Source organism: Prionailurus viverrinus, chromosome D2, assembly GCF_022837055.1.
Source record: "Prionailurus viverrinus isolate Anna chromosome D2, UM_Priviv_1.0, whole genome shotgun sequence".
Taxonomy (NCBI): domain Eukaryota; kingdom Metazoa; phylum Chordata; class Mammalia; order Carnivora; family Felidae; genus Prionailurus; species Prionailurus viverrinus.
This window is the reverse complement of record NC_062571.1, coordinates 87,088,727-87,114,964: the sequence shown is the minus strand read 5'-3', so window position 1 is coordinate 87,114,964 and position 26,238 is coordinate 87,088,727. Positions and strand designations below refer to the sequence as shown.

The window sequence follows — 26,238 nt, the reverse complement described above, 5'->3', positions numbered from 1 at the left end:
TGCCTCCGCTGCTCAGAGTTGTGTCCACAGAGCGGACGGAGAGTCTTCCCAAAGGCACGAATAACATCACCACCGTGCCTCAAACCCTATCAACACCCAACTATCACGGCTTGTGTGCTCACCAAATTAAGCAGCACTTACTCAGAACTCACCACCTAAAACTGCTGAGTCACTGCCACAGAAACCGAAACCACAGCAATTAGAAGGGAGGTACGGTTTGCAGCGGTTCGGTTTTTTCTCTCCTCTCTCCCGGTGGTTAAAGACGCAGAGGATTATTTCACCACCACCTCCCGGCCAGCGAGCAGGATGCAGGGGAGACCCAGAGTTGTGCACGCTCCTCCAGAGACCACTGTCCCCGCCCTGATACCCCCTTGTGAGCAGGACCGTGTGAAACACAGTCCCGGGAAGTGGTCACCATTAAAGACAAGCATCTGCTTTCCTTAAGATGTCATCAAAGCTGGTCCTGGGCCGGGAAGCATCTCAAGCGGTGTTCGTCCCCTTCGCCCATCAGGAAGACGGGTGAAAACCATTACACACACACCCAAATCGCTGCTCCAAGAGTCACAAAGACGGGAACGACAGGAACTCTCACGGGCCGCGTGCGGGACACAAAGCGCACAAGCCCTTGGAAGACTGCTGGGCGCTGTCCACCAAAGCCAGGCAGCCGCCGTCCCGCGACCCAGAGACCCCGCTCCAGGCACACGGCCGCCGGCACCACACAGCTGTGGTGTTACCACGGCCTTACCAGCGGCACCTTCACAGAACAGACAATTCAGACATCCAGTAACGTAGGAAGATGCCTCCACGGCGGAGCGCTCCCGCGGTGCCTCCCGTGGCAATGAGAGCGCACGGATTACAGCTACACCTAGCAAAGTGGATTAGTCTCAGGAAGAAAATACTAAGGAGTACTTACTGTTGGATCCTATTTATATCAAGTTCAAAGCCAGGTGAATCTAATCCATGACGTTAAGTCCCTCCAGGGGTAGGAGCGCCCGAGGTACCCGCAAAGTGCTCTCCTGAGCGGGCTGCGCTCCCTGGCGCCTGGGACCCTGCAGGCAGCCAACTGCACCGTGTCTCCCCTGCGTCCCGGTTACAGGTGTCCACCTTCTCCCGGATCCTCATCCGTGGGTCCAGTGCTGGCAGGCCCCCGCGTGCCACTCACATGGACAGACCTCCACAGGCCCCCGACCACCTGGCGACCACCTCTCCACACCTGGTCCCATGCCCCAGCTTCTGGCTTGCCAGTCACCCGCCTCCCTCTCTGCTGAGGATTCTGCTTATTCCTCTTAGAAACCCAAGTGTCCAGGGACAACTGGGTGGCCCAGTGGGATGAACGGCTAACTTTGGCTCAGGTCATGATCTCGCGGTCCGTGGGTTCGAGCCCCATGTTGGGCTCTGGGCTGACAGCTCAGACCCTGGAGCCTGCTTCGGATTCTGTGTCTCCCTCTCTCTCTGCCCCTTCCCCACTCACACTTTGTCTCTCTCTCTCTCTCTCAAAAATAAACATAAAAAAATAAATAAATAAAACCCACAAGTGCCCAGAGCAGATTGTTCCACCACCAAGAGAGGGTCCGTCCCACCTAGTCTCCTCGAGGACTCTGCTCCGACGACAATATTCCCGCTCTCTGGAGCCCCATCAGTTTTCTCTCCTCTAACAGATTAGTCCTAATTTCAAACAGAAATGCTGCAGTCTATCATATTTAAAAAAAAAAAAAAAAAAAGCTGACCTCCACATTCCACACCGGCCACTGCTGCAATTTCTGTCCCCTTAAAGCAAAGCTGGACAGTGCTCTGTCCTCACTGCCTCTCCTGATTCTCTCTGGAGCTCACTCTGAGGAGTGTGTGCTTCCACCACTCAGCAAGTTCACCTGTTTCAACTCACCAGGTCCTTTGTCACCATTACCAAACCCATTCTCTGCCCCATCTATGAACTCAGAAGAGGGGTATCTGGGGCACTGGCCACATCGTTTAGCTCCCGCCCTCTGGAGCACTGGTCTGAGTGGGTGGTGTGCATTCACACTGTAGGAACTCCGACAGTAAGAACGTTAACCCCTATGACAAAGAGGCCTTTTGAAAATCACACTCAAAAATCCTGAAGAACACTTTACTGTATATTCAGATTGAGGAGTACCATCTACTCTCCAAAGACAAAGAGCACTCTGAAACCTTCCGTGTTTATACTAAAGAATGGAAAATCTCTTACGGGCAGACACGAATGAATGTGCATGTGTGTACATATGTTACATTTCTAGCTATGTCTTTTTAAACCAGTCACCAAAGGCAAAAGTTTTCTTTCAGAAAGCAGACACGAACTGGCAGTGAATATAAAAAATGGAAACCCCCCTGTAAGAGATATAGTAAGGTTCTAAACTAGAGACACTATAATCTTTTTTTTTTTTAATTTTTTTTTTCAACATTTATTTATTTTTGGGACAGAGAGAGACAGAGCATGAACGGGGGAGGGGCAGAGAGAGAGGGAGACACAGAATCGGAAACAGGCTCCAGGCTCTGAGCCATCAGCCCAGAGCCCGACGCGGGGCTCCAACTCACGGACCGCGAGATCGTGACCTGGCTGAAGTCGGACGCTTAACCGACTGCGCCACCCAGGCGCCCGAGACACTATAATCTTAAGAGCACCCCAAATTAGGTTTCTCCCAATTATGAGTAGACTGGATAAAATGTGACAAAACAGAAAAATCTGAATATCATCTTCTAGTCAATCGCTAAAAAAGTTTGTGGCAAGTTATCTAAACTGGAAAAGTCAGAAGGGACAACTGAAATTCAATTTCTCTACTCCTACAATAAATACTATTTTAATAACAGGAAAAGTAAACCGTATCTTAGGAACACGAGGATGATCTACCTTATGAAAATGAACCAACATGGATACACCATTTTAATAGAATTAACTATTCTAACAAAAACTGCATGCTTATCTCCTGCGCAAAGCATTTGACAAGGATAATCCAAGACCTGATCATAATAAAAGCACTCAATACACTAAGAATAGAAGGGACCTTCTTCAACTTGATAAAGAGCACCTACAAAAAAAAAAAAAAAAATCCACAGCTAACATCATACTCAATGGTGAAAATGTGGATGCTTCCCCCCATAAGAGCAGGAACAAGAAAAGGTGTTCGCGCTGACCTTTCCAGTAAGCTTTCTCCTGAAGTCTCCAGCCAGGGTAATTAGGCAAGGAAAACAAAAGGCATCCAGATTAACGAGGAATAAAGTCAAGCTTCCTCTGCTCCCAGGAGACATTATCTTGTCCATAGAAAGTACTAAGGAATCTACACAAAACTATCAGAGCTGATAAATGGGTAAATAAATCAGCTGATAAATAAGTATCAGTGCAGCAAGGGTAGGGGATACAAAAACAAAGATCGACTGTACTTCTCTACTCTAGCAATGAACAGTCAAAAAATGACGTAAGGAAATGATTCACTTTATAGTATCATCAAAAGTAATAAGGTACTTAGGAATAAACTTAAAGAATTGCAAGATTTACAAGCTACAAGCTGCAAAATACTGTTCCAAGAAATTAAAGAAAACCTAAAAACTGTTAAGATTTCATTCATGGATTAGAAGACTGAGCGAGAAGACGGCAGTATTCTTCAGATGGATCTACAGAACCCAGGCAACACCCCTATAAACTCCCAGCAGTCTCCCCCATGCCCCCGCCCCCAGCGGAAACTGACAAGCTAACTCTTAAAATGCATATGGCACTGCAAGGCTCCCAGAAGAGCCAAAACGATTTTTAAAAAGAACAAAGCTGAAGGGCTCACACTTCTTGATCTCAAAACGCACTGCAAAAGTACAATAATTAAGACAGTGCGGTACTGGCGTAAAGACGGACATACAGACCAAGGGAATAGAATTCAGAGTCTAGAAAGATACCCTCACATCTATGGCCAATTCATTTTCAACACAGGTGCCAAGACAACTCAAGGTGGGAAAAAACCCAGTATTTTCTGTATGGAGACAACTCAATATCCACATGCAAAATTAAGACACTGGACCCATATCTAACACCATATACCAAATTAATGCAAAATGGGCCAAAGACCTGAATATAAGAACTAAATCTATAAAACTCTCAGAACACAGGAGCACATTTTCATGATCTCGATTAGGCAATGGTTTCTTAGAAGATACCAAAAGCACTGCAGACAAAAGAAAAAAAAACCCAGATAAATTGGACATCATCTAAATTAAGAATTCTTGTGCATCTAAGGGCACTGACAGTGAAAAGACAATGCACAGAATGAGAGGAAATATTTGCAAATCATGTATCAGGTAAGACTCTAGTCTCTGGAATATATAAATAACCCAATAGATAAAAACCAAAAACCAAAAAACAAAACCAACTAAAAAATGGGCAAAGGGCTTGAACAGACATTTTTTTTCCCAAAGAGAATACACAAATGTGGAATAAGCACAGGAAAAGATGCTCCATATCACCTGTCGCTAGGGAAACGGAAGCACAATGGGACAGCACTGCACCCATACAGAAGGATGGCTCAGGTAAAAACAAAAACAAGAACTGTTGGGGAGGATGCAGACAAACCGAAACCCTCATAACACTGCTAGTGGGACTGTAACATGATGCAACCACTTCGCAAAACGGTTTGGCATCTCCTCAAAAAGGTCAACGTAAAGTTAGCACACGACTGTCGATCCAACTCTTAGGTATCACGGCTGACAAAACTGGAAACACAGGTCTACGTTAAAACTTTTTCAAGAATATTCATAGCAACATTATTTAAATTCAGCCAAATACTGGAAATAATCCAAACTATTCATGAAATGAGCTCAAAAACAAAATGTGGTCCATATTCACCCAATGGAGTATCATTCAGCCAAACAAAGAATGAAATACTGACACCTGCTAGATGGATGAAACTTGAAAACATTACACTACACGGAAAAAGCCAGACACAAAGCCAGACCTATTATATGATTTCAGTTATATGCAACGTCCAGAATAGGGAAATCCACAGAAACAGAAAGTAGGCTAGTGGTTGCCAGGAGGTAGGGGAGGAAGGGATGAACAGTACTTGCTGATGGGTTTCTTCAGGGGGTGATGAAAATGTTCTAGAATTAGACAGTGGTGACGGCTGCACAAGTCAGTGAACATACTAAAAAATACCCAACTATAGTCTTTGAAAGTATGAGTTTTATGTCAAGTGAATTGTATCTCAGTAAGTCTATTATTATTTCTTAACTTTTTAATGCTTATTTTTGAAGGGGGGTAAGGGGCAGAGAGAGAGGAGACACAGAATCCAAAGCAGACTCCAGGCTCTGAGCTGTCAGCACAGAGCCTGACGCGGGGCTCGAACTCACAGACTGTGAGATCATGACCTGAGCTGAAGCTGGACACTCAACTGACTGAGCCACCCAGGCGCCCCTAATCCCATTTCATTTAAACTGAAGGAGCCTCTGTTTCTTTTTGGCTACTTCTCACAAGCATGTACGTTAGGTGAAGGCAGCAGGAGATCAGGAAATTCAGTGTGTGCACATCATTCCCCAATCAAAAGTCTTGTCAGATCAATTCCGGTAGACTTCAAGACTTAGGAAACCATGTTTCACTTCTGTCGTTAAAGCCCAGCAGAGATTTAACCAAACTCTTCAAGGAGAATCTGACTCATACGGAGTATTCCATGCTACCTCCTCCACCCCATCCTAAAAAATGACAAGTTTTTATCCCAAAGGCTATCTGACAGCATACATTACCCTTTTCTGCAGACATGTTAAGTCACCTGAACAATTTCCAGGGACGCTCTATGCTGTATCGCCTACCTAGTGACTCTGAGTAATTAAGTGCTGGTAATTAAGTTCTGCCACAGCAGAAGTCTGAGCCAAGACCAGTAACAGCACCCTGGCACAATCATCAAAGCACGCACTAGACTGTTTAGAAGAAAATTAAAGCTACGCACTCTCCAACTGAACATCTTGCCCTTACGATGATTCTCACTGCCCTTACGATAAAGATCACAATCCTCGCTCTGTTCTCCCCTTTGCCTTCTATGGTCTGATGACCGAGGCCTTAGTTTCTCAAACTGGTTATAATTCTTGCTGTTTCAAGCCCTCCTCCAGGCTCTCTACTCTGCCAGGACAGCTCCTCCCACCCCCCCCCCAACCCTGTCATCTATCTGTCCTTCACACCACAGCCCAAGGTTCCATTGCCCAGGGAAGCACTTTGACAACTTCCTTGCTACGTCTCAGGACCACGTGGGTCGCAGAGCAGTGCTTCTGCTCACGGCGCATCTGAAGCGTGGGTGCACACCTGCAGAATGGATGCACCAAGAAGCAAAAGGAAGAGCTGAGAGTTCACCTGCTAACCCTGGTCACTCGCTATGCATCAGCCAAACTGCCCTCCTGCTGCACGCCCAGACAGGCGGCCGCACAACCGGTCCTTGGTATTTCACACTCACACTGGCAAGAGGACAGAGACGAGCATTTTTGTCGTCTATGTAAAAGGGGCCACTCATCTGAGAAATTGGTCCCAAAAGGGGAAGACTCTCTCTCTAAATTTGGGAAATGACCTAATCTAGTCTGTCGTATTAGAAAAACAGGCTGCTATCATTTCTCTCCTTGTATGCCACCTTTTCTCCCCCCGTAAAGTAAGCTCTATGCCCCGTGGGGCTTGAACTCACAACCCTGAGATCAAGAGTCACGTGCTCCACCAACAGAGGCAGCCAGGCACCCTCTTATATGTGATTTTTTATTACTATCTGTTAGGAACACACACAGCCTTGAGACTGTTCCTTATACCAAATAAACAGTTCAGTTAGACTTAAATACATGTGGAAAAAACTCACAGGTGTTTCTCAGAGAAATCCCCAAATAGGCAAGATTATCAAATAAGTGAGTTTACCAGGTAACTGATAAAACAAGTCAAAGTTGTTTTTTTTTTTTTTTTAAGCTTATTTATTTTGAGAGAGAGAGAGCGAGCAAGAGAGCATGTGCATACGGGGGAAGGGCAGAGAGAATCCCAAGCAGGCTCTGCACCGTCAGCACTGAGCCCGACACAGGGTGACCCCATGAACCCTGAGGTCGTGACCTGAGCCAAAATCAAGAGTCGGATGCTTAACTGACTGAGCCACCCAGGAGCCCCACAAGTCAAAGTTTTATCACAGTTTAAATAAGCAAACAATAATTACTCATCCCCAGTTTGTGATTTTAGAAAAAGTGTAAGTTATTTTTGACCAGTAAGTTCGTTCAGTGCATATAAATTCAATTTCTAAGTAGCTTTTCAGGAATGTATTTATTCTTTGAGAATAAACATTTTAAGAGTGCATTCAATGATTAAAACGATAGATTAGAAATGTATGATTTCCTGCTTCAAAAAATCCACATTTAATTCTACCATAAAATGGAATAAAATTTGGGGCACCTGGGTGGCTCAGCCGCTTGGCTGAGTGTCTGACTTCAGCTCAGTCATGGTCTCGCGGTCTGTGAGTTCGAGCCCCGCGTCAGGCTCTGTGCTGACAGCTCAGAGCCTGGAGCCTGCTTTGGATTCTGGGTCTCCCTCTCTTTCGGCCCCTCCCCCACTCATGCTCTGTCTCTCTCTCTGTCAAAAATAAACATTAAAAAAAATTTTTTTTAATGGAATAAAATTCTGATATATTCAAGAGAATGAGAAGACCAGCCACGTACCGGTAGAAAATATTGGCAAAAGACACAGCGGATAAAGGACTGCTACCCAAAATACAAGAACTCTTCAAACCGACAGTAAGAAAACCCAATCACAAAATGGGCAAAAACCCTAACACAAGATCTTCAGACGGCAAAGAAGCACCGGAAAAGATGCTCCCCATCACCTCCTCAGGGAAATGCAAATGACAACAGGACCCTGCTACATACACACCTATTAGAGGGGCAAAAGTGGAAATGGCGGACGACACCAGATTCTGGCGAGGACGGCGAGTCACAGGAAGTCTCCTTTGCAGCCGTGGGGATGCACAATGGTGCAGGCGCTTTGCGTGAAAGTCTGGTCATTTCTTAGAAAACCCAACATTCTCTTCCCATACGATTCAGCAGTTGTGCTCTGTGGTACTTACCCAAAGGAGGTGAGAACTTACGTCCACACAAAAACCTGCACATAAATGTTTACAGCAACTTTATTCATCATTCTTAACACATGGAAACAACCAAGATGTTCTTTAGTCGTTGAACGGATAAACTGGTCCATGCAGACCATGGAATATTGTTCAGTCCTAAAATGAAATGAACCATCCAGTCCTGAAAGGCATTAAAGAACCTTAAATACATGTAATGAAGTGCAAGGAGCCAGCATGAAAAGGCTGCACACTATGGGATCCTAAGTATACGAGATCCTGGAAAAGGTAAAACCATGGAGACAGTCAAAAGATCAGTGGTTGCCAGGGGTGAGCAGAGATGAGCAGGCAGAACACAGATTTGTTGGGCTGAGAAATGACTGTGTGATACCATAATGATGGACGTGTACCATTATATATTTGCCCAAACCCACGGAACGTGTGACACCAAGACAGAACTGTAACGCAGAGCAGGTTGATAATGGGACTTGGGGCAATAACGTGTCAGTGTTCTCGTTCTTTCATTGTAACAAATGCACCATCTGGTGGGGGGTGTTGATAATGGGGGAGCGTGTGGGGGACGGGGCGAGCAGGGGGTTATATGGAAAATCTTTGTGGCTTCCCCTTAATGTTACAGTGACCCTAAAACCACTCTAAAAAAAATAAAGACTTAAAAAAAAAATTCTGATAAGTGCTACAAGGCAGATAGACCTTAACAAATTAAAAACATTATGCATAGTGAAATAAACCAGATACAGACGAACAAGTGTTGTATAATTCCACTTACATGGGGTCCCTACAACAGGCATATGAATTTTCACAGAAACAGAAAGCAGAGTAGAGATTATTGGGGGCTGGGGGAAGGAGAAAGGGGGGAGCTGTTATTTCATATGGACACAGTTTTTCTTTGGGACAATTAAAAAGTTTTGGATATAGATGGCAGTGATGGTCACACCACACTGTGGATGTAATTGATGCCACAGAACTGTATGCTTACAAACGGTAAAAACGATCAATATTCAACTATGTATAGCTTACCACAATGAAGAAAAAAATCCAGCTTCTCAAGAATGTCCGCTCTCACCACTTTTAGTCAACAGGGTACTTACTGAAGTCCTAGGCACAGCAATCGGACAACATAAAGAAATAAAAGGCATCCAAACTAGTAAGAATGAAGTAAAACTGTCACTATTTGCAGATGACAGGATAACACTATATATAAAAAAGCCTAAAGAATCCACCAAAAAACTACAACTGATAAATGGATTCAGTAAAGTCACAGGCTACAAAAGTCAAGGTACAGAATCTGTTGCAGCCCCATACACACTAATAATGAAGCAGCAGAAAGAGAAATTAAGAAAACAATCCCATTTACAATTGCATCAAAAACAATAAGATACCTAGGAATAAATCTAATAAGGTGAAAGACTGTACTCTGAAAACTGTAAAACACTGATGAAAGAAATCAAAGACAGCACAAAGAAATGGAAAGACATTCCATGCTCATGGGTTGGAAAATCAAACATTGATAAAATGTCTACACTACCCAAAGCAATCTACATGTTCAATGCAATTCCTACCAAAATACCAACAGCATTTTTCAGAGCTAGAACAAACAGCCCTAAAATGTGTACCACAGAAGACCCTGAATATAGCCAAAGAGACCTTGAAAGACAAAACCGGAGGGATCACAATCCCAGACTTCAAGTTAAATTACAAAGAGGCAGTAATCGAAACAGTATGGAACTGGCATAAAAACAGACACATAGATCAATGGAACAGAACAGAAAACCCAGACACAAACCCACAATTATATGGTCAATTAATCCTCGACAGAGGAGGAATGAATACGCAGTGGGAAAAAGACAGTCTCTTCAACAAATGGTGTTGGGAAAACAGGCAGCTACATGGCAAAGAACGAAAGTGGACCACTTTCTTACACCATACAAAAATAAAGTCAAAATGGATTAAAGGCCTGAATGTGAAAAACTGAAACCATAAAAATCCTAGAAGACAGTACAGGCAGTAATGTCTGTGACATGATCAGTAGTGGTATTTATCTAGATGTGTCTCCTGAGGCAAGGGAAAACAAAGGAAAAAAAAAAAACCCTACTGGGATTACATCAAAATAAAAGTTTTTGGGCTCAATCTCATGAACTGTGAGATCGTGGCCTGAGCCAAAATCAGGAGTCTGAGCCACCCAGGAGCCCTGTGCAGAGCCTGCTTGGGATTCCCACTCTCTGCCCTTATCATATGTGTGTGCATGCTATCTCTGTCTCTCAAAATAAACTTAAAGAATTACAGACGATGTATCTGATAAGGGGTTTGTACCCAAAATAGAGAACTTATACAACTCAACACCCCAAAAAACAAACAATTAAATTAAATTAAATTAAAAAATGGGGAACATTATAAAAGGGGGGGGGGGGGGCACCTGGGTGGTTCAGTCCATTGAGCATCGTACTCTTGGTTTCAGCCCAGGTCATGATCTCACAATTTGTGGGACTGAGCCCTGCGTGGGGCTCTGTGCTGACAGCATGGAGCTTGCTTGGGGTTCTCTTTCTTCCTCTCTCTTTGCCCCTCCCCTGCCTGCTCTCTCTCAAAATAAATAAACTTAAAAAAAAATTTTTTTTTTAAATAGAAATACCCTACAATCCAGCAATCACATCACTGGATATTTAAACCCAAAATGCAAAAACAAAACAAAATAAAACAAAAAACCCCACACTAATTCAAAGGGATATATGCACCCCTACGTTTATTGCAGCATTATTTATAATAACCAAATTATGGAAACAGCCCAAGCACCCACCAACAGATGAATGGATAATGTGGTGTGTGTACACAAGGGAATATTATTCAGCATAAAAAAAAAATGAAATCTTGCCATGTGCAACAACCTGCATAGAACTAGAGAGTATAATGCTAGGTGAGGTCAGTCAGAAAGACAAATATCATATAATCTCACTCAGACAGAGTTTAAGAACCAGAAATAGAGAGAGGCAAACCAAGAAACAGATTCTTAACTATAGAGAACTCACGATTACCAGAGGGGAGGTGGCGCAAGGAGGGACGGGTCAAACAGGTGATGGGATTAAAGAAACATCAACAGGACAGAACACAGGAATCTAATACAGATTTCAATTAAAAAAAAAAAATGCCTAGACCTCAAAAACAAAAAAAGCCCAAATCCGCATTAGCCCAAATGTTCTGTATTTTTCTGTAGGATCAAATGAATCGAAAAGACTCCCCCCCCCCCCCCCCGCCCCCGACTCAGAGCCAGTTCTCGAGGCGGTGGTGTGAACCCTCTCCAGGCGGCCCTCATGGCCAGCAACCCAAAGGTAACTGTGGGTGGATTCCTAAAGCGACAATTTATAGGACTATTTTACCTGTGCACACACCTTCCCCCAACGGCACTTTAAAGAGCACACAATCCTACCGAGCTCCACGGTTCCTCAGTGACCATGAAGTGAACAGGATGGGAAAGGGAATGTCCTGGTTCTCTTGAATTGCCTATTGAAATTGACTACATCCCTGAACTTAACCGGGGCTCTGGCAAAGCAGAGTAAGAACGTTTCTGGTAACTACGACTCCTATCAAGACTATCTGACTTTTCCGATGACTTCAGCAAGGGACAGACCTTTGGTACCATGAAGTCAAAACCAAGAGATGTGACTTCTAAACACTCCCTGAGATCATGAAGGTGTGAGAGGCAGAGAGACAGCACCAGTAGTTGGGGCAAAGCGGACACATTCATCTGCCTGAAGAGAAGTTGAAGAAGGTGAGCAGGGACAGTCTATACGTCGTGTCGCGGCAGAAGCTGCCACTGGTGAGGGCAGGAGACTAGGCAGTTAGTTAGGTTCTAACAGCGTACCTGGAGCCCAGCAACGGGAAGGTGGGAGGCCTGTCCTGGAAGGTTCCACAAGAAGCTGGACCAAATCAGACAGGCCCAAGACGGTGGGTGCCATGACCGGATCCCTGACCAACCAAGGAAGAAAAGGCATGAACCTGTTTCCAAGGAACCACAGCCCCCAATGATGAATATTTCTCCCCCTGGTTAACAACTGTGCATAAAAGTTAGAAGCCCAAGCCCCAAGGCACAGAGCCCCCCGTCTCTCCCTGGAGCTGCTGCCTGTCACGGGGACAGTGCACCCCTTTTCATCATCGACTTTCCCGCTGGTGTCGTCTGCTCAGTCTGTCCTTGAATTCCTTCCTTCCGGGACAAGACCGAGAACCTTTGGCAACTCCTCTGGGACAGGCTGGGCTGGGGTCTCCCTGGTTCACCAGGCAGCAGAGAGGAGGGGTTAGAAATGGAACTGAGAGGGGCGCCTGGGTGGCGCAGTCGGTTAAGCGTCCGACTTCAGCCAGGTCACGATCTCGCGGTCCGTGAGTTCGAGCCCCGCGTCAGGCTCTGGGCTGATGGCTCAGAGCCTGGAGCCTGTTTCCGATTCTGTGTCTCCCTCTCTCTCTGCCCCTCCCCCGTTCATGCTCTGTCTCTCTCTGTTCCAAAAATAAATAAACGTTGAAAAAAAAAATTAAAAAAAAAGAAATGGAACTGAGAGGGGCGCCTGGGTGGCTCAGTCGGCTGAGCATCCGACTTCGGCTCAGATCACGATCTCGCGGTTCGTGAGTTCGAGCCCCGTGTCGGGTTCTGCGCTGACAGCTCAGAGCCTGGAGCCTGCATCGGATTCTGTGCCTCCCTCTCTCTCACGGCTCCTTCCCCACTCATGCTGTCTCCCTCTCTCTCTGTCAAAAATAAATAAACATTAAAAAAAAATTAAAAAAAAAAAAAAAGAAATGGAACTGAGAGTTACAAAAAAGAACTTCAACTTGAACTGTAACTTTTACTTCTTAAAAAACTCTGGAACAAATAAGATCAAGTATTGAAAACATGAGTATTGTTAATGTATCATGTTAATAACATACAGCTAGATTATTATCTTGTTTAAAAGCCACTTAGAGTTTATCAAAATGTGAGGTGGCAAACAGTTTAGTCTGAAGAATTAAAATATTTCTCCTGTACGAAAGGTGTGCCAAAAAAATCATGACATCGTGACACTTCTTTAGAACGTGCAGGTACATAGTTACCCCACAGAAACAAAGCCGGATGTAGCCCCTGACAATTTATGAAGTTAGGTATGATTATAAATGCACTGAAGCCCCCCCTTTCAATGATTATTCGCTGAGTTACCATTTTGCCTTGTTTTAAATCTAATTAAGGAAACTCCTGCTTTTTAACCGGTATACTTTTATGGCTATGTTTTGTCGTTGGAGATACTGGGAGAAAATGAAAAGCTAGCAACAATGTTTAGGGAGCTTGCAAACAGCCGGAGGCGGCCCCAATCACAAGCAGCAGCAAGGGAAACTCTCCTGTGTTCAGTTCGTAGAAAGCTAGTCTTTTCCTGGTCTATCGTTACAAAACACAAGGCACCCTTCCTTGGTGCGAAACACAACCGTACAGAAGCGTCCAGCATAAAAGCAGACATCCTTCTTCAGTGCCGATCCAAACCCTCACTCTCCGCAGGCACCCACTCTGAACGGTGGGGGTGGCAAGGTCCACACCCAGGTTATTTACAACCACACTCCGTTTTTATAGGGGAGCGCTGTTCTGCCGGTGGCTGTTTTTAATCTCCTGGGTCACAGACCGCTTTCCAACGGGCACAGACCCCTTTAATCCACAATATGGGTGTACCAGGATGCTTTTAATCCCTTCACTACTTTGGGGCATTTCAGTTTTCCCGGATGTTTGACCGCTGCGATGCACAATTCTATAAACACCTGGTCCCGCAGTGCTGGCACGCTCCTGTGGGACTCCCGCAAGTAGAATCATGGGGGTCGCAACCCAGCTTTAACAGATGTACGTGCCACACTGCCCTCCAAAGTATGAGTGTGGGGATAATCTTTCTAGAAATGTAAAGCAAAAGTAAAACCTCATCACTACTTTAATTCTTTTCCTTACTCCTTTTATTTATTTCTTAAATGTTTATTTTGAGAGAGCACAGGGGAGGGGCAGAGAGAAAGAGAATCTCAGGCACCTCCACACCCAGGAAGAGCCGGACGCTGGGCCTGATCCCGCGGACCGTGAGGTTATGATTGAAGCAGAAATCAAGAGCTGGATGCTTAACGGACTGAGCCACCCGGGCGCCCCTAGTTGTGGTTTTCTGATCGACGAAGGTGTAGATGAAATAGACTAAACTCTGTCCCACGCTCTGAGCAAGTCCAAAAACCTTATCGGGATTTCTGTTTTCAAGGTTGTCCCTGCAGCTGGGCTCTGGACTCCAGCTTCTATTCAAGTTCAATTTATGAGTCACTCTTCCTGTCCCACTTACCATTCCTCTCCTAAACCGAGACTGACCCACACACGGGTCTGACTTTCCTTAATTTCCAAAAGCAAAAAAAATCCCCCTTGTAAAAGACAAATGTCAGCATCCTTAAATGAACTCGAGGTAGAACGTATACGAACTGGGGGGACAGAAGAATTAAAATTCAAGGTTTGGGGCATCTGGGTGGCTTGACTGGTTAAGCACCCAGCTCTTAGTTTCAGCTCAGATCGTCTCGCGGTTCATGGGTATGAGCCCTGTGTCTGGCTCTGCACTGACAGCATGGAGCCTGCTTGGGATTCTCTCTCCCCCTCTCTCTCTGTTCCTCCCCTGATTGCACTTTCTCTCTCAAAATGGATAAACAAAATTTTAAACATTAAAAAAATCAATGTTTACAATAAATATTTAGAGATTAATATTCATAACGTATAAAGAGCTTTTAAAAATTGATTTTCATGGAGCCTGGGTGGCTCAGTCAGTTGGGCGTCTGACTTCGGCTCAGGTTATGATCTCACAGTCCATGAGTTCGAGCCCCGGGTCGGGCTGTGTGCTGACAGCTCAGAGCCTGGAACCTGCTTCTGATTCTGTGTCTCCCTCCCTCTCTGCCCCTGCCCGGCTCATGCTCTGTCTCTCTCAAAAATAAACATTAAAAAAAAAAAAAAAACTTAAAAAAAATTGATTTTCAAAGACCTCAGTAGAAACATGGATGAATGATGTGATCTAATGACTCACAGGAGAAACAGAAATCACCAGTAAAAAAAATCTCAACTGCAACCCTAACCCTAAACCCAACCTAAATCTCAACTGCCTGGGTGGCTTTGGCTCAGGTCATCTCACAGTTCGTAAGTTCTAGTCTCGCTATTGTCAGCTCAGAGCCCTCTCTGGATCTCCCCCCGCCCCCCCCCCCCCCACCAACTCATGCTCTCAAAAATGAAACATTTAAAAAAAAAATCTTAATTGCATAACTGGTAAGGAGATGCAAATTAGATTTGCCATTAAAATAGCTAACATCAGGGACGCCTGGGTGGCTCATTTGGTTCAGTATCCGACTCTTGATTTTGGCTCAGGTCACGATGTCATGGTTATGGGGTTGGGTCGAGCTTCGGGCTCGCACCGGGCACGGAGCCTGCCTGAGCTTCTCTTTCTCCGTCTCCCTCTCTCCCGCTCACATATGCATACGCACACTCTCTAAAACACAGTTTTTAAAAAATAGCTGACATTAAAAAGACTGATGTTCTCAGCATGAAAGGAGGAAGGAGAAGTCTGGGGGGAGGTATAAGATGCATCTTTCGGAGAGTGCTTTGGCGGCCTCAAAACGTAAACAAGGAGCCTTCCCCAGTGTGCCCGTTCCTAGGAATCCAGCCACGGAAATGCTCGCCCAGGCTGGTGGGGGCCCAGACAATGTGCTGTCGCATCTTTAGTAGTAAACAGCGAACACGGAGACCACCAATGAGACTAGTTCAATAAACTAGAGAATCTGTGTGACGAGATGGTGTGCAGTCATCAGAAGGGACCAAACAGAGCTATACCGTGAGGCGGCATGGTTAAAAATACTGAGTATGGGCTCTGAATCCTGACTCTAGCACCCACTAGCTCTGGGACCTGGGGCAAAGCGAACCAACTTCCCTGAGAGTCAATGTTCTCATTTATAAAACAAAGGCAACAGTAGCACTTAGCTCTCAAGGGGCTGCTGCAAGGGTCAAATGAGCTCAAGCACATACACGGCTCAGCACGAGCTGGGTCAGCGTAAGACCTTCAATTGCACACCAGTGACAGCCAAAAAACTGCAAAACAGTATTTATGACAGGATCCGCATTTTGTACAAAACGAAACAAAAAACTGCCTATACGTAAACTAAGTTTTAAAGTAGAAAATAATAGATAAAGGCATTGGAAATGGTCTAAAAACACACACACTGTTAAGGGTAGTTACCTCCGGGGAGGATTCCTGGACAGCGGTGCAGAGTAGGAGGAAACTTCACTTTTACTCTTTACACATCCGTATCATTTGATTTTCTTTAAAAAATGAACGTTCTGCTTTTGCATTTTGAGCCAAAAACAATAAAATCCAGTGAAGATGAGCAAGGGCAGTTCTCGACACGTGCCCCGCCATTCCTGCTGCTAACACCTTACTTTAAAGCAGCAGTTCTCAAGGCGTGGTCTGTGGATCCCAGGGGTCCCCGAGCACAGAACTGGTTTCGTAACAGCATGCCGACACCTGCGTGGATGAACCAAAGCCACGGTGATTGAAACTGTCGGTGCCTCCATGTGCATCGCGGCTGCGGAGCCACGCCGTACGGAGAGAGCCGCTCGGCTCACACACGCACGTGAGAGCCAGCAAGCTAGTCCCACAGGTTGGGAACAACCTCGATCAAACTAATTTTGCCCAATCCCAACCCTCTGGTAGGAGTCCTTTCGCTATTCTCTGTGGCGAAGTGGGCACTACGCAAAAATCACGTCTGCTGCATCTCCAAGCACAGTGACCGTCTCAAGAAGCACATGCATGGCTGACTGTTGCAGGCCGAACTAGGCACTTATTTGACGGAACGCCGTTTTTATCTGAAAGAACAACTCACCAACTACGGTTTTTCAGGAAAGTCTCCTGAAAATGAACAAAGGGAGCCTCTCATTTCACAGAGAACAACCGACAGCATTTGCTGCCAATGTTAATATTCACATCACTGTGACAGCTTCCCACTTCAAGGCTTTTCTAAGGAGATCAGTTGTGACATTAAGAAATGTGATTTTCTTTGATCTTTTATAATGAAATGTATTGACGTTTTGAAGGTCTGAATAACCCAGTGTACCAGTATTTGGTGTAACTGGTCCAAACGGCCAAGACATGATGTTACCAAATCACACACGGAGTGAGAGAGCCACTCAAAGTACAAGGTAGGAGTAAAGGGATTTTAATGTAACAGGAAATACAAGTTCAATGATACGGTTTCAGGTTCCAAAGCACAACTGAACTTGAAGAAATCATCACGTGTCCAGTTCTGCCACAGTATTAGAGAATATCCAGAGTTACATGGAAAGGCTGTTAAGTCATTCTTTCCTTTTCTAATTTCAAGTGTGAGGCCACATTTTCTTCCTGTATTCCCACAAAACAATTTCAACAGATTGAACACAGAAGCAGAGAATCTGAAAATCCAGCAGTCCTGTTTTAACCCCTATGCTTAGAGGCCACTCTTCTCACTAAATCTTGTTTCTTTTAAGAAAGTTGTTTTTCATTAAAAATGTTATGCTCACATGTAATAGATCATTACCATTTTAAAGTGAACTAAGTATTTTAAGTTCTTCTGTTTTAATTCAAATTTGGTAAGTACTGACCCATAAACCCACACAAAGAAAAGCTCTCTGATCTCCCTGGGACCAAAGACTGAGGACCACTGATGTTAGCACAGAGGCTGACAAACTACAACCTGAGGTTCACATGAAGTCCAGCCTCCGCTGCTTCAACAGAGATGTTGGCCCACCGCCTTACCCCCTTGTTCTGTGGGGTCTGCAGTTACTTTCCAGCTACACAGGCAGACAGACTGGGCTCAGTGGTTGCAGCAGGAGCAGACGGGCCTGCAAAGTCCAAAATATTTACTTTTTGGCCCTTTGCAAAAAACAAGTTTGCAGACCTCTGATTTACAGTAAGCCCGCGTTTCCAGCCTTTATTATCGCAGCAACTTCCTACTGGCCTCTGTTCTTACCCCATCACCAACCATTCTCCCAAGGCCAGAGTGACCTTCCTAAAAAAGGTAAAGCTGATGTCACTCTTCAGCTTACAGTCTTAAAGGCTTGTGATCACGATCACTTCAAAATACAATTCCAAGTTCTCAGCACGGTGCTTGAGGCTGCTATCCAGCACTCTTTGGCCCTCCCATTCTGCCCCTGGACAAGTGCTCAGGTTTCCCAGAAGGCACCAGGCTCTCTCCAATCTCCTCTCCACCGCCCTCCCGCCCCCCCCCCCCAACACCCCCCGACTTCTTCCCCGTCACTCCCCACCCAAGGACCACTGGGCACTTCCGGCACGTCCCCATCCCCGTCCCGGCTCTGCTCTCGGGATGGTGTGAGGGCTAGTCTGTCTCAACACAGGGCTTCTCGAGGCAGGAAGTGGGTTTCTCTACTCCAATATGCAGCAGCAGAAGCAGCCCTCCAGGGCACTGGTCAAGTGTCAGATGAAGACAGCCCAAAGCCAGCCCTCCAACACCCTTCTTACATGGGCTCCCTGGGGCAATATGGAGCAACTTACTCTCCTTTGCAGGAGTGTCTCGTAAGAGAACGTTTCCACAGTTATTAGTTACTGTGTGCTTGTTTGCCAGAGCTTTCCCCGCATTTATGTGGAATCTTCCTGACAAATTCTAATGGCCACAGGGTATACCACCTCTGTTTTACAGATGAAAAGCCAGAAAGAAGGTAAGTAAACACAAAGCTAGTAGGAGGGCTGAAAAGGGATTTGTACCAATGCCTTTCCACACCGAGTCACAAGTTGGAGAGACAAGCCCAACACATGATAAAACCGGAGAACAAGAGAACACTGCTAAATGCCAAACACCACTACATGCTAAGTAAAAAGAAAGGTCACATCCTAAGACACAATACCAGGTGTTAGGGTGGCTGAGCAGGTGGGCACCTGGACGGCTCAGTCACTTAAGCGTCTGACTCTTGATTTCAGCTCAGGTCATGTTCTCGCAGTTTGTGAGTTCGAGCCCCATGTTGGGGTCTGCACTGACAGTGCAGAGCCAACTTGGGATTCTCTCTCTCTGCCCCTCCCCTGCTCATGCTTGTTCTCTCTCACTAAATAAAAAATAAATTCTACAAAAAAAAAAGTGGTTGAGCTGTGATTCATAAAGAAAGTGGAATGTGGTAAGGATTGGTAGGGTGTGAAAGTAGACAGGAAACAGAAAGTATATCCTAAGCTGGGCAAGAAACCTCAGCAAGGGACACAGAACATAAACAAGAAATATGCCTGGGTGGCTCAGTCGGTTAAGCATCTGACTTCGTCTCAGATCATGATCTTGCGGTTCGTGACTTCGAGCCCCACGTCAGGCTCTCTGCTGTCAGCACAGAGCCTGCTTCAGATCCTATATCCCCCTCTCTCTGCCCCTCCCCTGCCTGTGCTCTCTGTCTCAAAATAAATAAATAAACTTAAAAAAAAAATACGATCAAGAAAGGAGGACTGAATAATAATGGAAAAACCCAGGTTAGACCCAACCGAAGGGATCCAGGGTGGATGAACAGATGGGGGAGAGGTCAGGAAAAAACAAGAAACTGTTATTATTTTATGTCTAAATTTAGCTACAACCAACCCAAAGACCTTAAAATAAATGAGAGTTAATTAACAGTCGTACTTAACATTCAAGCAACACTTTACAGGTAACAAAAGCACTGCATACCGTTTGACTTTGACAAAAACCTTCTCCTGTAATTTCTAGACAAGGGAGCTGAGGTTCAGAAAGTGCCTTCACACCTGACAAATGGCAGACGTGAGCTAAACCCAGAACTCATCAAAACAAGACTTTTAAAATCAAGGAATAAAAAAATCGAGGCGTATGATTTCATATTACTGTAAATCTTATGCACTTACATCTATCTGATTATAACTAAGATCAGTCCAGCTTCCTGAACATGCAGCCTGATTTAAGAAGCATTACAATGTAGCTGTACTCATAAACATATTAAATGCCTTAATTTTAAGAAAACCACACACATCTGATTTCCTAATAGCAGAATCTCCCCATGAAGCTCTCTACTAAATTAAACAGCAAGAATGCTACTAGATCGTTTTCTTGTTTGATGGCTTTCCCCCAGAAGGTGCTTTCCTGAAGGCCTTTCTCAATGACACAGATATACTTAATGCTCATTTTCTGCACATAGGAAAAACAAAACCCACAATACTCTAAAAATAATGAATATAACTGAAACGTTGTGCATTCACAAATACTGGATTTCACTGACTCCAGGGAGCAGTTTACCACAAGTTACCATCTTTGAAATCAGATGTATCTTATATTCAACAAAACACACTAACATCTTACACTGATGTTCTGGTGCCCTTAATTTTGTTTCCCTTCCCCAACTTGAAGGTTTCTTTCTCTCACAATATGGCCACATAAACACCTTTAGAAAGGCCCTACCACACCACCCAAATACCCACAAGATTTATGTAACTCCCCAGACTTGAGTTAAAGATAAATCTTTTAGTATTTTTTAATATTATTTTTTCAGAAAAAGATTAACGTCCAATTCAAGACCACAGACCAGATCATGGATTAAAACAAAATCATCAAGTAAAAAGGCAAGACACGTGAGGGGCACTGGGTGGCTCAGTGAGTTAAGCGCCCGACTTCGGCTCAGGTCATGATCTCACGGTCCGTGAGTTCGAGCCCCGCGTCGGGCTCTGTGCTGACGGCTCGGAGCCTGGAGCCTGCTTCAGATTCTGTGTCTCCCTCTCTCTCTGCCCCTCCCCTGCTCATGCTGTCTCTCAAAAAATAAATGTTAAGAAAACCTGTAAAATCACCCATGATGAAAAAAGCTACACATAACACCAGATAACAGTTCATCACAAAGCCCCCCTCCAGCCCTCCCCCCGTCTGTCTAGAAAAGCAACAGGCAAAGGCAGCAAGACCCAAACCTTCCCTGCAAGAAGGCAGCTCCAATCCCGTCGAGGTGACCTGGCAGGCAAAATGACCACATCGTTGGCTGGGTGCGCAGGTGCTTCAGTCACTGACCAGCGTACCATCTCTGTGACATCTATTCTTTAATGGCCGTTTTCTAACCAAGGTTACTAAGCTTCCGACATTTTGACAGGCGCCTCCTTTAAAGGCATCTCGTTTTCATTTGCTTTCAGAAGCAATTCCCTACAATTCCTGCCAGAGAGCTCTCCCCCGAGCTCTAGGAGGAGCAATCCCGAGGCTGGCAGCCACACCCCACTCGAGGACTGCATCGGCACCGCCGCTAATGGTCACCGAAGCAGCCCTGCGTGCGCGGGCTCTGGAGCCAGTCGGCCTGGCTTCAAACCCTGGCTGCGGTCACGGTGGCTGCTGACCAAGGTCGGTGCCCCCCTCCTCCCCATGCCTTGGCTTCTGCATCCGAAACCGGGAAGAACAAGGGCGGTGTGGAGACTGGACTCGCGGACCCAGGGAGCTCGGCGCAGTCTCAGGAACGTGCGTGACCGGCGTTCGATGTCTGGTAGCTGTCGTCACCGCAGACCGGGTCCTCCACGAGGGGCGTGTGTGGGGCCAGCCGGCCTTCGAGCTTGAGGAGACGGGCCGGCCAATGACCGTGATGTCGCGTGACATCTGCCAAAGGCATCCGTCCAGTGAGGTCGTGCAAGAGGGGCTGTAGGGCCCAGGGACTGGGCCATGGTGACCAAACACCACACGCGGAAACGTGACAAATACCCAACAGCTTCCGCACAGCAGCCACTGCCTAGAGCATCAAGCTTTGCAGTCTCTTCTCCCTTCCTCTGGCAACTCCCCCTGGGTTTTACTTCTTTGACTCCCGCTCATCTGGGCCTAAAGTTCGAGAATTCCACCGCAGGGGGTGACGGCTTCCCTGCAAGACGTCAGCTTGCTGCAGGGGAAGGAGCAGTGACTGTCACTCCCGCATCCTGTCACCAGCAGGAGAACTGCCAATTTCCTTTCGAGCCCAGCTCTACTCCTGCTCCCAGGAGCTGAGCGCGTGAGCAGAACCCCATGCTTTGAAAAGAAAAAGCCGCTGCATTGTACACAGTACGATACTTTCTTCAGGGGTGGTGACTCGAGTCCTACACACGACTAGTTTGAAAAACCAAGACGGGCGCCCGGCTGGCTTACTCGGCGCAGCAGGCTACTCCTGATCTCGCGGTTTGGAGTTCAAGCCCCTCAGCGGGTGTGAAGACTACCTAAAGATAATCTTTAAAAAAAGCCTGGGTGGTTCAGTCGGTTAAAGCGTCCGACTTCAGCTCAGGTCACCATCTCGCGGTCCGTGAGTTCGAGCCCCACGTCGGGCTCTGGGCTGATGGCTCGGGGCCTGGAGCCTGCGTCCGATTCTGTGTCTCCCTCTCTCTCTGCCCCTCCCCCGTTCATGCTCTGTCTCTCTCTGTCCCAAAAATAAATAAACGTTGAAGAAAAAATTAAAAAATAAAGTGTTAAGGGGCGCCTGGGTGGCTCAGTCGGTTGAGCGTCCGACTTCAGCCAGGTCACGATCTCACGGTCCACGAGTTTGAGCCCCGCGTCGGGCTCTGGGCTGATGGCTCGGGGCCCGGAGCCTGTTTCCGATTCTGTGTCTCCCTCTCTCTCTGCCCCTCCCCCGTTCATGCTCTGTCTCTCTCTGTCCCAAAAATAAATAAACGTTGAAGAAAAAAAAAAAAAAGCGAAATGGAAGGCAAAAGCCTCTCTCCCCCGTACTCACTCGAGTGTTTAGCCCTGAACCTTCTCACGCAAGTGAGGCGAGGCCCCGGCCTCCATCCACCTCAACCAAAGACGCACAAGTGCAGGGTCACGGAGGCGCTTCCAGGTAGAGCCCAGACCAGGACAAACGGCGCGAGCCACAAATCTCAACGCATAAAGGTTACCGCCCTGGAGTTCTCGAACCCAAGCCTCCGCGCACGACGGCCTCCTGCAAATTACCCGTCCTCAGTGACCTCCTCTCGGCACCTTCTTCGTGCTGGTTGAGTCCGGACACGACAAGCTCGGTTCTTCGCGCTGCACAACCACTAGCTGGAAGCGATGCCGTTTCCTACACCACGGACTGTGCGCAAGGAATACAATTCGACAGACACCGTCCCCACTCTGCGACAGAAAGGAGACTTCTAAGAGTGTTCGTGCTGACCGATTACCCGGCCAAAGCTTGTGTGGGTCACAGGAAAAAGCTCCCAACACCTACGCGGACCGAAAAATGCCCGAGTGATTACCACAAAGAAATCTCACCAGAAAAAGATAACGTGCCACGCAAAACTTCCAGGTACGTTCCAAATTTTAAAGTAGGGATTTAAAACTGCAAAAAAGTCCCGATTCCGTTCAACCAGCAAAATTATCTCTGCGAAGTTTTTTTTTTTTTTTTTATTAAAAAAATTTTTTTTCAACGTTTTTTATTTATTTTGGGACAGAGAGAGACAGAGCATGAACGGGGGAGGAGCAGAGAGAGAGGGAGACACAGAATCGGAAACAGGCTCCAGGCTCCGAGCCATCAGCCCAGAGCCTGACGCGGGGCTCGAACTCACAGACCGCGAGATCGTGACCTGGCCCAAGTCGGACGCTTAACTGACTGCGCCACCCAGGCGCCCCTCTGCCAAGTTTTTTAAGGCCACCATTCTCAAAGTGTAACGTCACACTTAAAAGACACCATTTCAGTCGGAATTTGACAAACTCATTCCGTTTGTCAGAACTTCTTCAGAAAAGGAAAATCAGAAATTAAAACAGGCATTAGGCTCCCCCCCCCAAAAACAAACACGTTTTGCTTTGCTCCTGCTAAAAATTTTAAGTTTAACTGTCACCCACTTGGCCCAAGTAAAATAAAAATATATCTTAAATGAATATAAAAGGCACAACCGGTGAGTTATTTAAGTTCCATAAAACCACCAACTTTCCATCCTCAAATCGTACACATCTTCACCAATTTCTTCGAGTGCAGTTTTGCCTAACAGTCTGGACTCTGTCAGTCTCGGGGCCACACATCTCCCGGTGTCACACCACCAGGGAGGGGAGAAGGAGCAGAGGGTCGTGGGAGGGGCCCAAGATCGGGACAGGTGAGCACACGCGCGAGCACACACGCGACCGCACACACGCTTGGGGCAAGGGGGGTGTATTTCAGGCAAAGACAAGGCCTTGCCACCCCACCAGACGAAAGGTTCACGACGTCCCCTAAAACGAAGCCTGTAAACCTGGGATGTCCAGTTTCCGAGTCCCCACACATCACGTCCGGGAAAGAACGGCCGTCCCTACTGGAAGAGCCCGGGCGGCGTGGTGGGGGGCGGGGGCGGGAGCCGTGCAGCGCTGGCGGCCCGCCGCCCGCCGCCCGCCACCCGAGCGCTGTGCCCCCCGGCTCATCTCAGGCTTCGATGCAGGAAACAACCACGCAGAACGCAGGGGGCTTTAGGACACCGCCGGAGCAAAGGAACCGGCGACGAGCCCACGACGCTAGAACCTTACAGAACGACCGCAAGGATCAGGCAGCCCAGCCGACCGGTTTCCAAGACGAAGAAAACGAGGCACCACGGCTCGCCCAGGTGGTGCCCGCGCAGGTGACTCCCGAGCGGCGGCCTCCCGACCCTCCCAGCGCCGCGTCCCAGCCGCTGCCGCGACCCCGCGGGCCCGGCTCCCGCAGGCACCTCCGCAGCCCCCGGCGCCGGGAGGCACCCACACGCCACCCCGGAGACCCGAGTCCTCGCGAAGCTCTGTGACCTTGGCTTCCTTACATAACCCCTCGGGGCCGCCTCCCTGTCCGGTGGCCGGACCTCCGCGCTCCGAGCGGTGCCCTCGGCGCCCCCGGCCCGGCGCGGCCGCCAGAACAGGGTCCCCGGGGCCGGAGACGCGGCTGCCCCCAAGGAGCCGCGCCCGCCCCCGCGCCAGGTGCGCGGCCTTACCTTCCGCCACGTCCTCGTCGATGGCCCCCTTGACCTGCGAGAAGCACCACTGCAAGTCATTGCCGCCCGCGGGGCAGCCGCCGCCTCCGGCTCCTGCGGACACACCGGGCGCGTCAGGGGCCCGCTCCCGCCCCGCGCCCCCGCCCAGGACCCCCGCCCGGAGCCCCGCGCCCGCCCCGCCCCGCCCCGCGCGCGCCCCTCACCTGCCATGGCCGGCCTGCCGGCGGGCGGGCGGGCGGGCGCCGAGGCGGCGGCGCACGAAGGAGGCGGCCGCCGCGCCGCTGCCTGCCGAGCACCTCAGCCCGGCCGCCGCCGCCGCCGCCGCCGCCGCCGCCGCCGCGGCCGCCGGGGAGGGATTTTTTTTTTTCCCTTTTCAAAATGGCGCCCAATGCCCGTCGCCCCGCTGGATGACGTCATCCTTCACCGCCTCCTCCGCGGGCCCGGGTGGGGGCGGGGCCGCCGGGAGGCTCCCCCGCTGGGGAGGGGCGGGGCGGGGCTTGCGGCCGCGAGGGCTGCCGGGGGCTATGGGGCGCGCCTACTGCGCTTGCGCGAGCCGCCTCGGGGCCCACCACGCACCCCGGCCGGGGCTGGGCCCCGCCCGGAATCGGAGCGGGGCGCTCCAGGGCGGTGGGGCGGGTGCCGGGGCCGGCGCGTCCCTGAAGACCAGCCGCTAGGCCGCCGCTAACCTCACTCCTCTCTCGCCGGGTCATGCGAAGGGCCACAAGCTGCCGTCGCCCCCGGCGCGAGTCGGATCCACCTCGGCCAATGGGAGTTCGGTCCTCGGGCGGAGCAGCCAATGGAGGTCGCGCTCTGCGGCCGGTGGGCGGAGCACCTGGGAGCTGCACCTGGGGCGCACCGCACCTGCGCACTTATTCCCCGCCCGCCTACCCGCGGGACTGCTGATCACAGTCCTCAGACGCAGCGCGAGCCCCGGGAACTCCGTGTCCACTGTGCACTGCAAGTGGGTCCAGTTTATTTTGCGTGAGTTATTCACCAATAAATTGATCTTTAGTCTAGTTTAATATATATCTAATATTCCACCAAGTCTAAAGAAGACTATATGTCTCAAAAGTTTGCAAGAAATCACAGAGGAAGTTACCTGTTAACTGTTCTTACCCGAATACATTTATTTTTTTTAAATTTCTTTGATTTATTTAGATTTCCGCGACTAAATACCATTTACAACATTGACTGTGGATCGTTTTCAAGTTCAGCTTTAGTGGCTAGCTCAGAGTTATCACAGACGTGCCCTGTTGGCAGGGAGCACAGTCTTCCGGTCTAAATTGCATCAGATTTAGAGACTT

At 47.9% G+C, this 26,238-nt stretch overlaps 1 protein-coding gene across 1 annotated transcript in view; it reads right to left on the bottom strand.

The window, feature by feature from the left end:
• PPP2R2D (protein phosphatase 2 regulatory subunit Bdelta) overlaps window positions 1–25,253 on the bottom strand; it is a 51,573-nt gene extending 26,320 nt beyond the window's left edge. Inside the window, exons 1-2 of the mRNA XM_047826470.1 lie at window positions 25,138–25,253; window positions 24,935–25,027 (exon numbers count right to left, since the gene is read on the bottom strand). Of these exons, the coding sequence (XP_047682426.1) occupies window positions 24,935–25,027; window positions 25,138–25,144 (100 nt within the window). The 5' untranslated portion in view covers window positions 25,145–25,253. The remainder of the gene's footprint in view (window positions 1–24,934; window positions 25,028–25,137) is intronic.
• Between the last annotated feature and the right edge of the window lie 985 nt (window positions 25,254–26,238).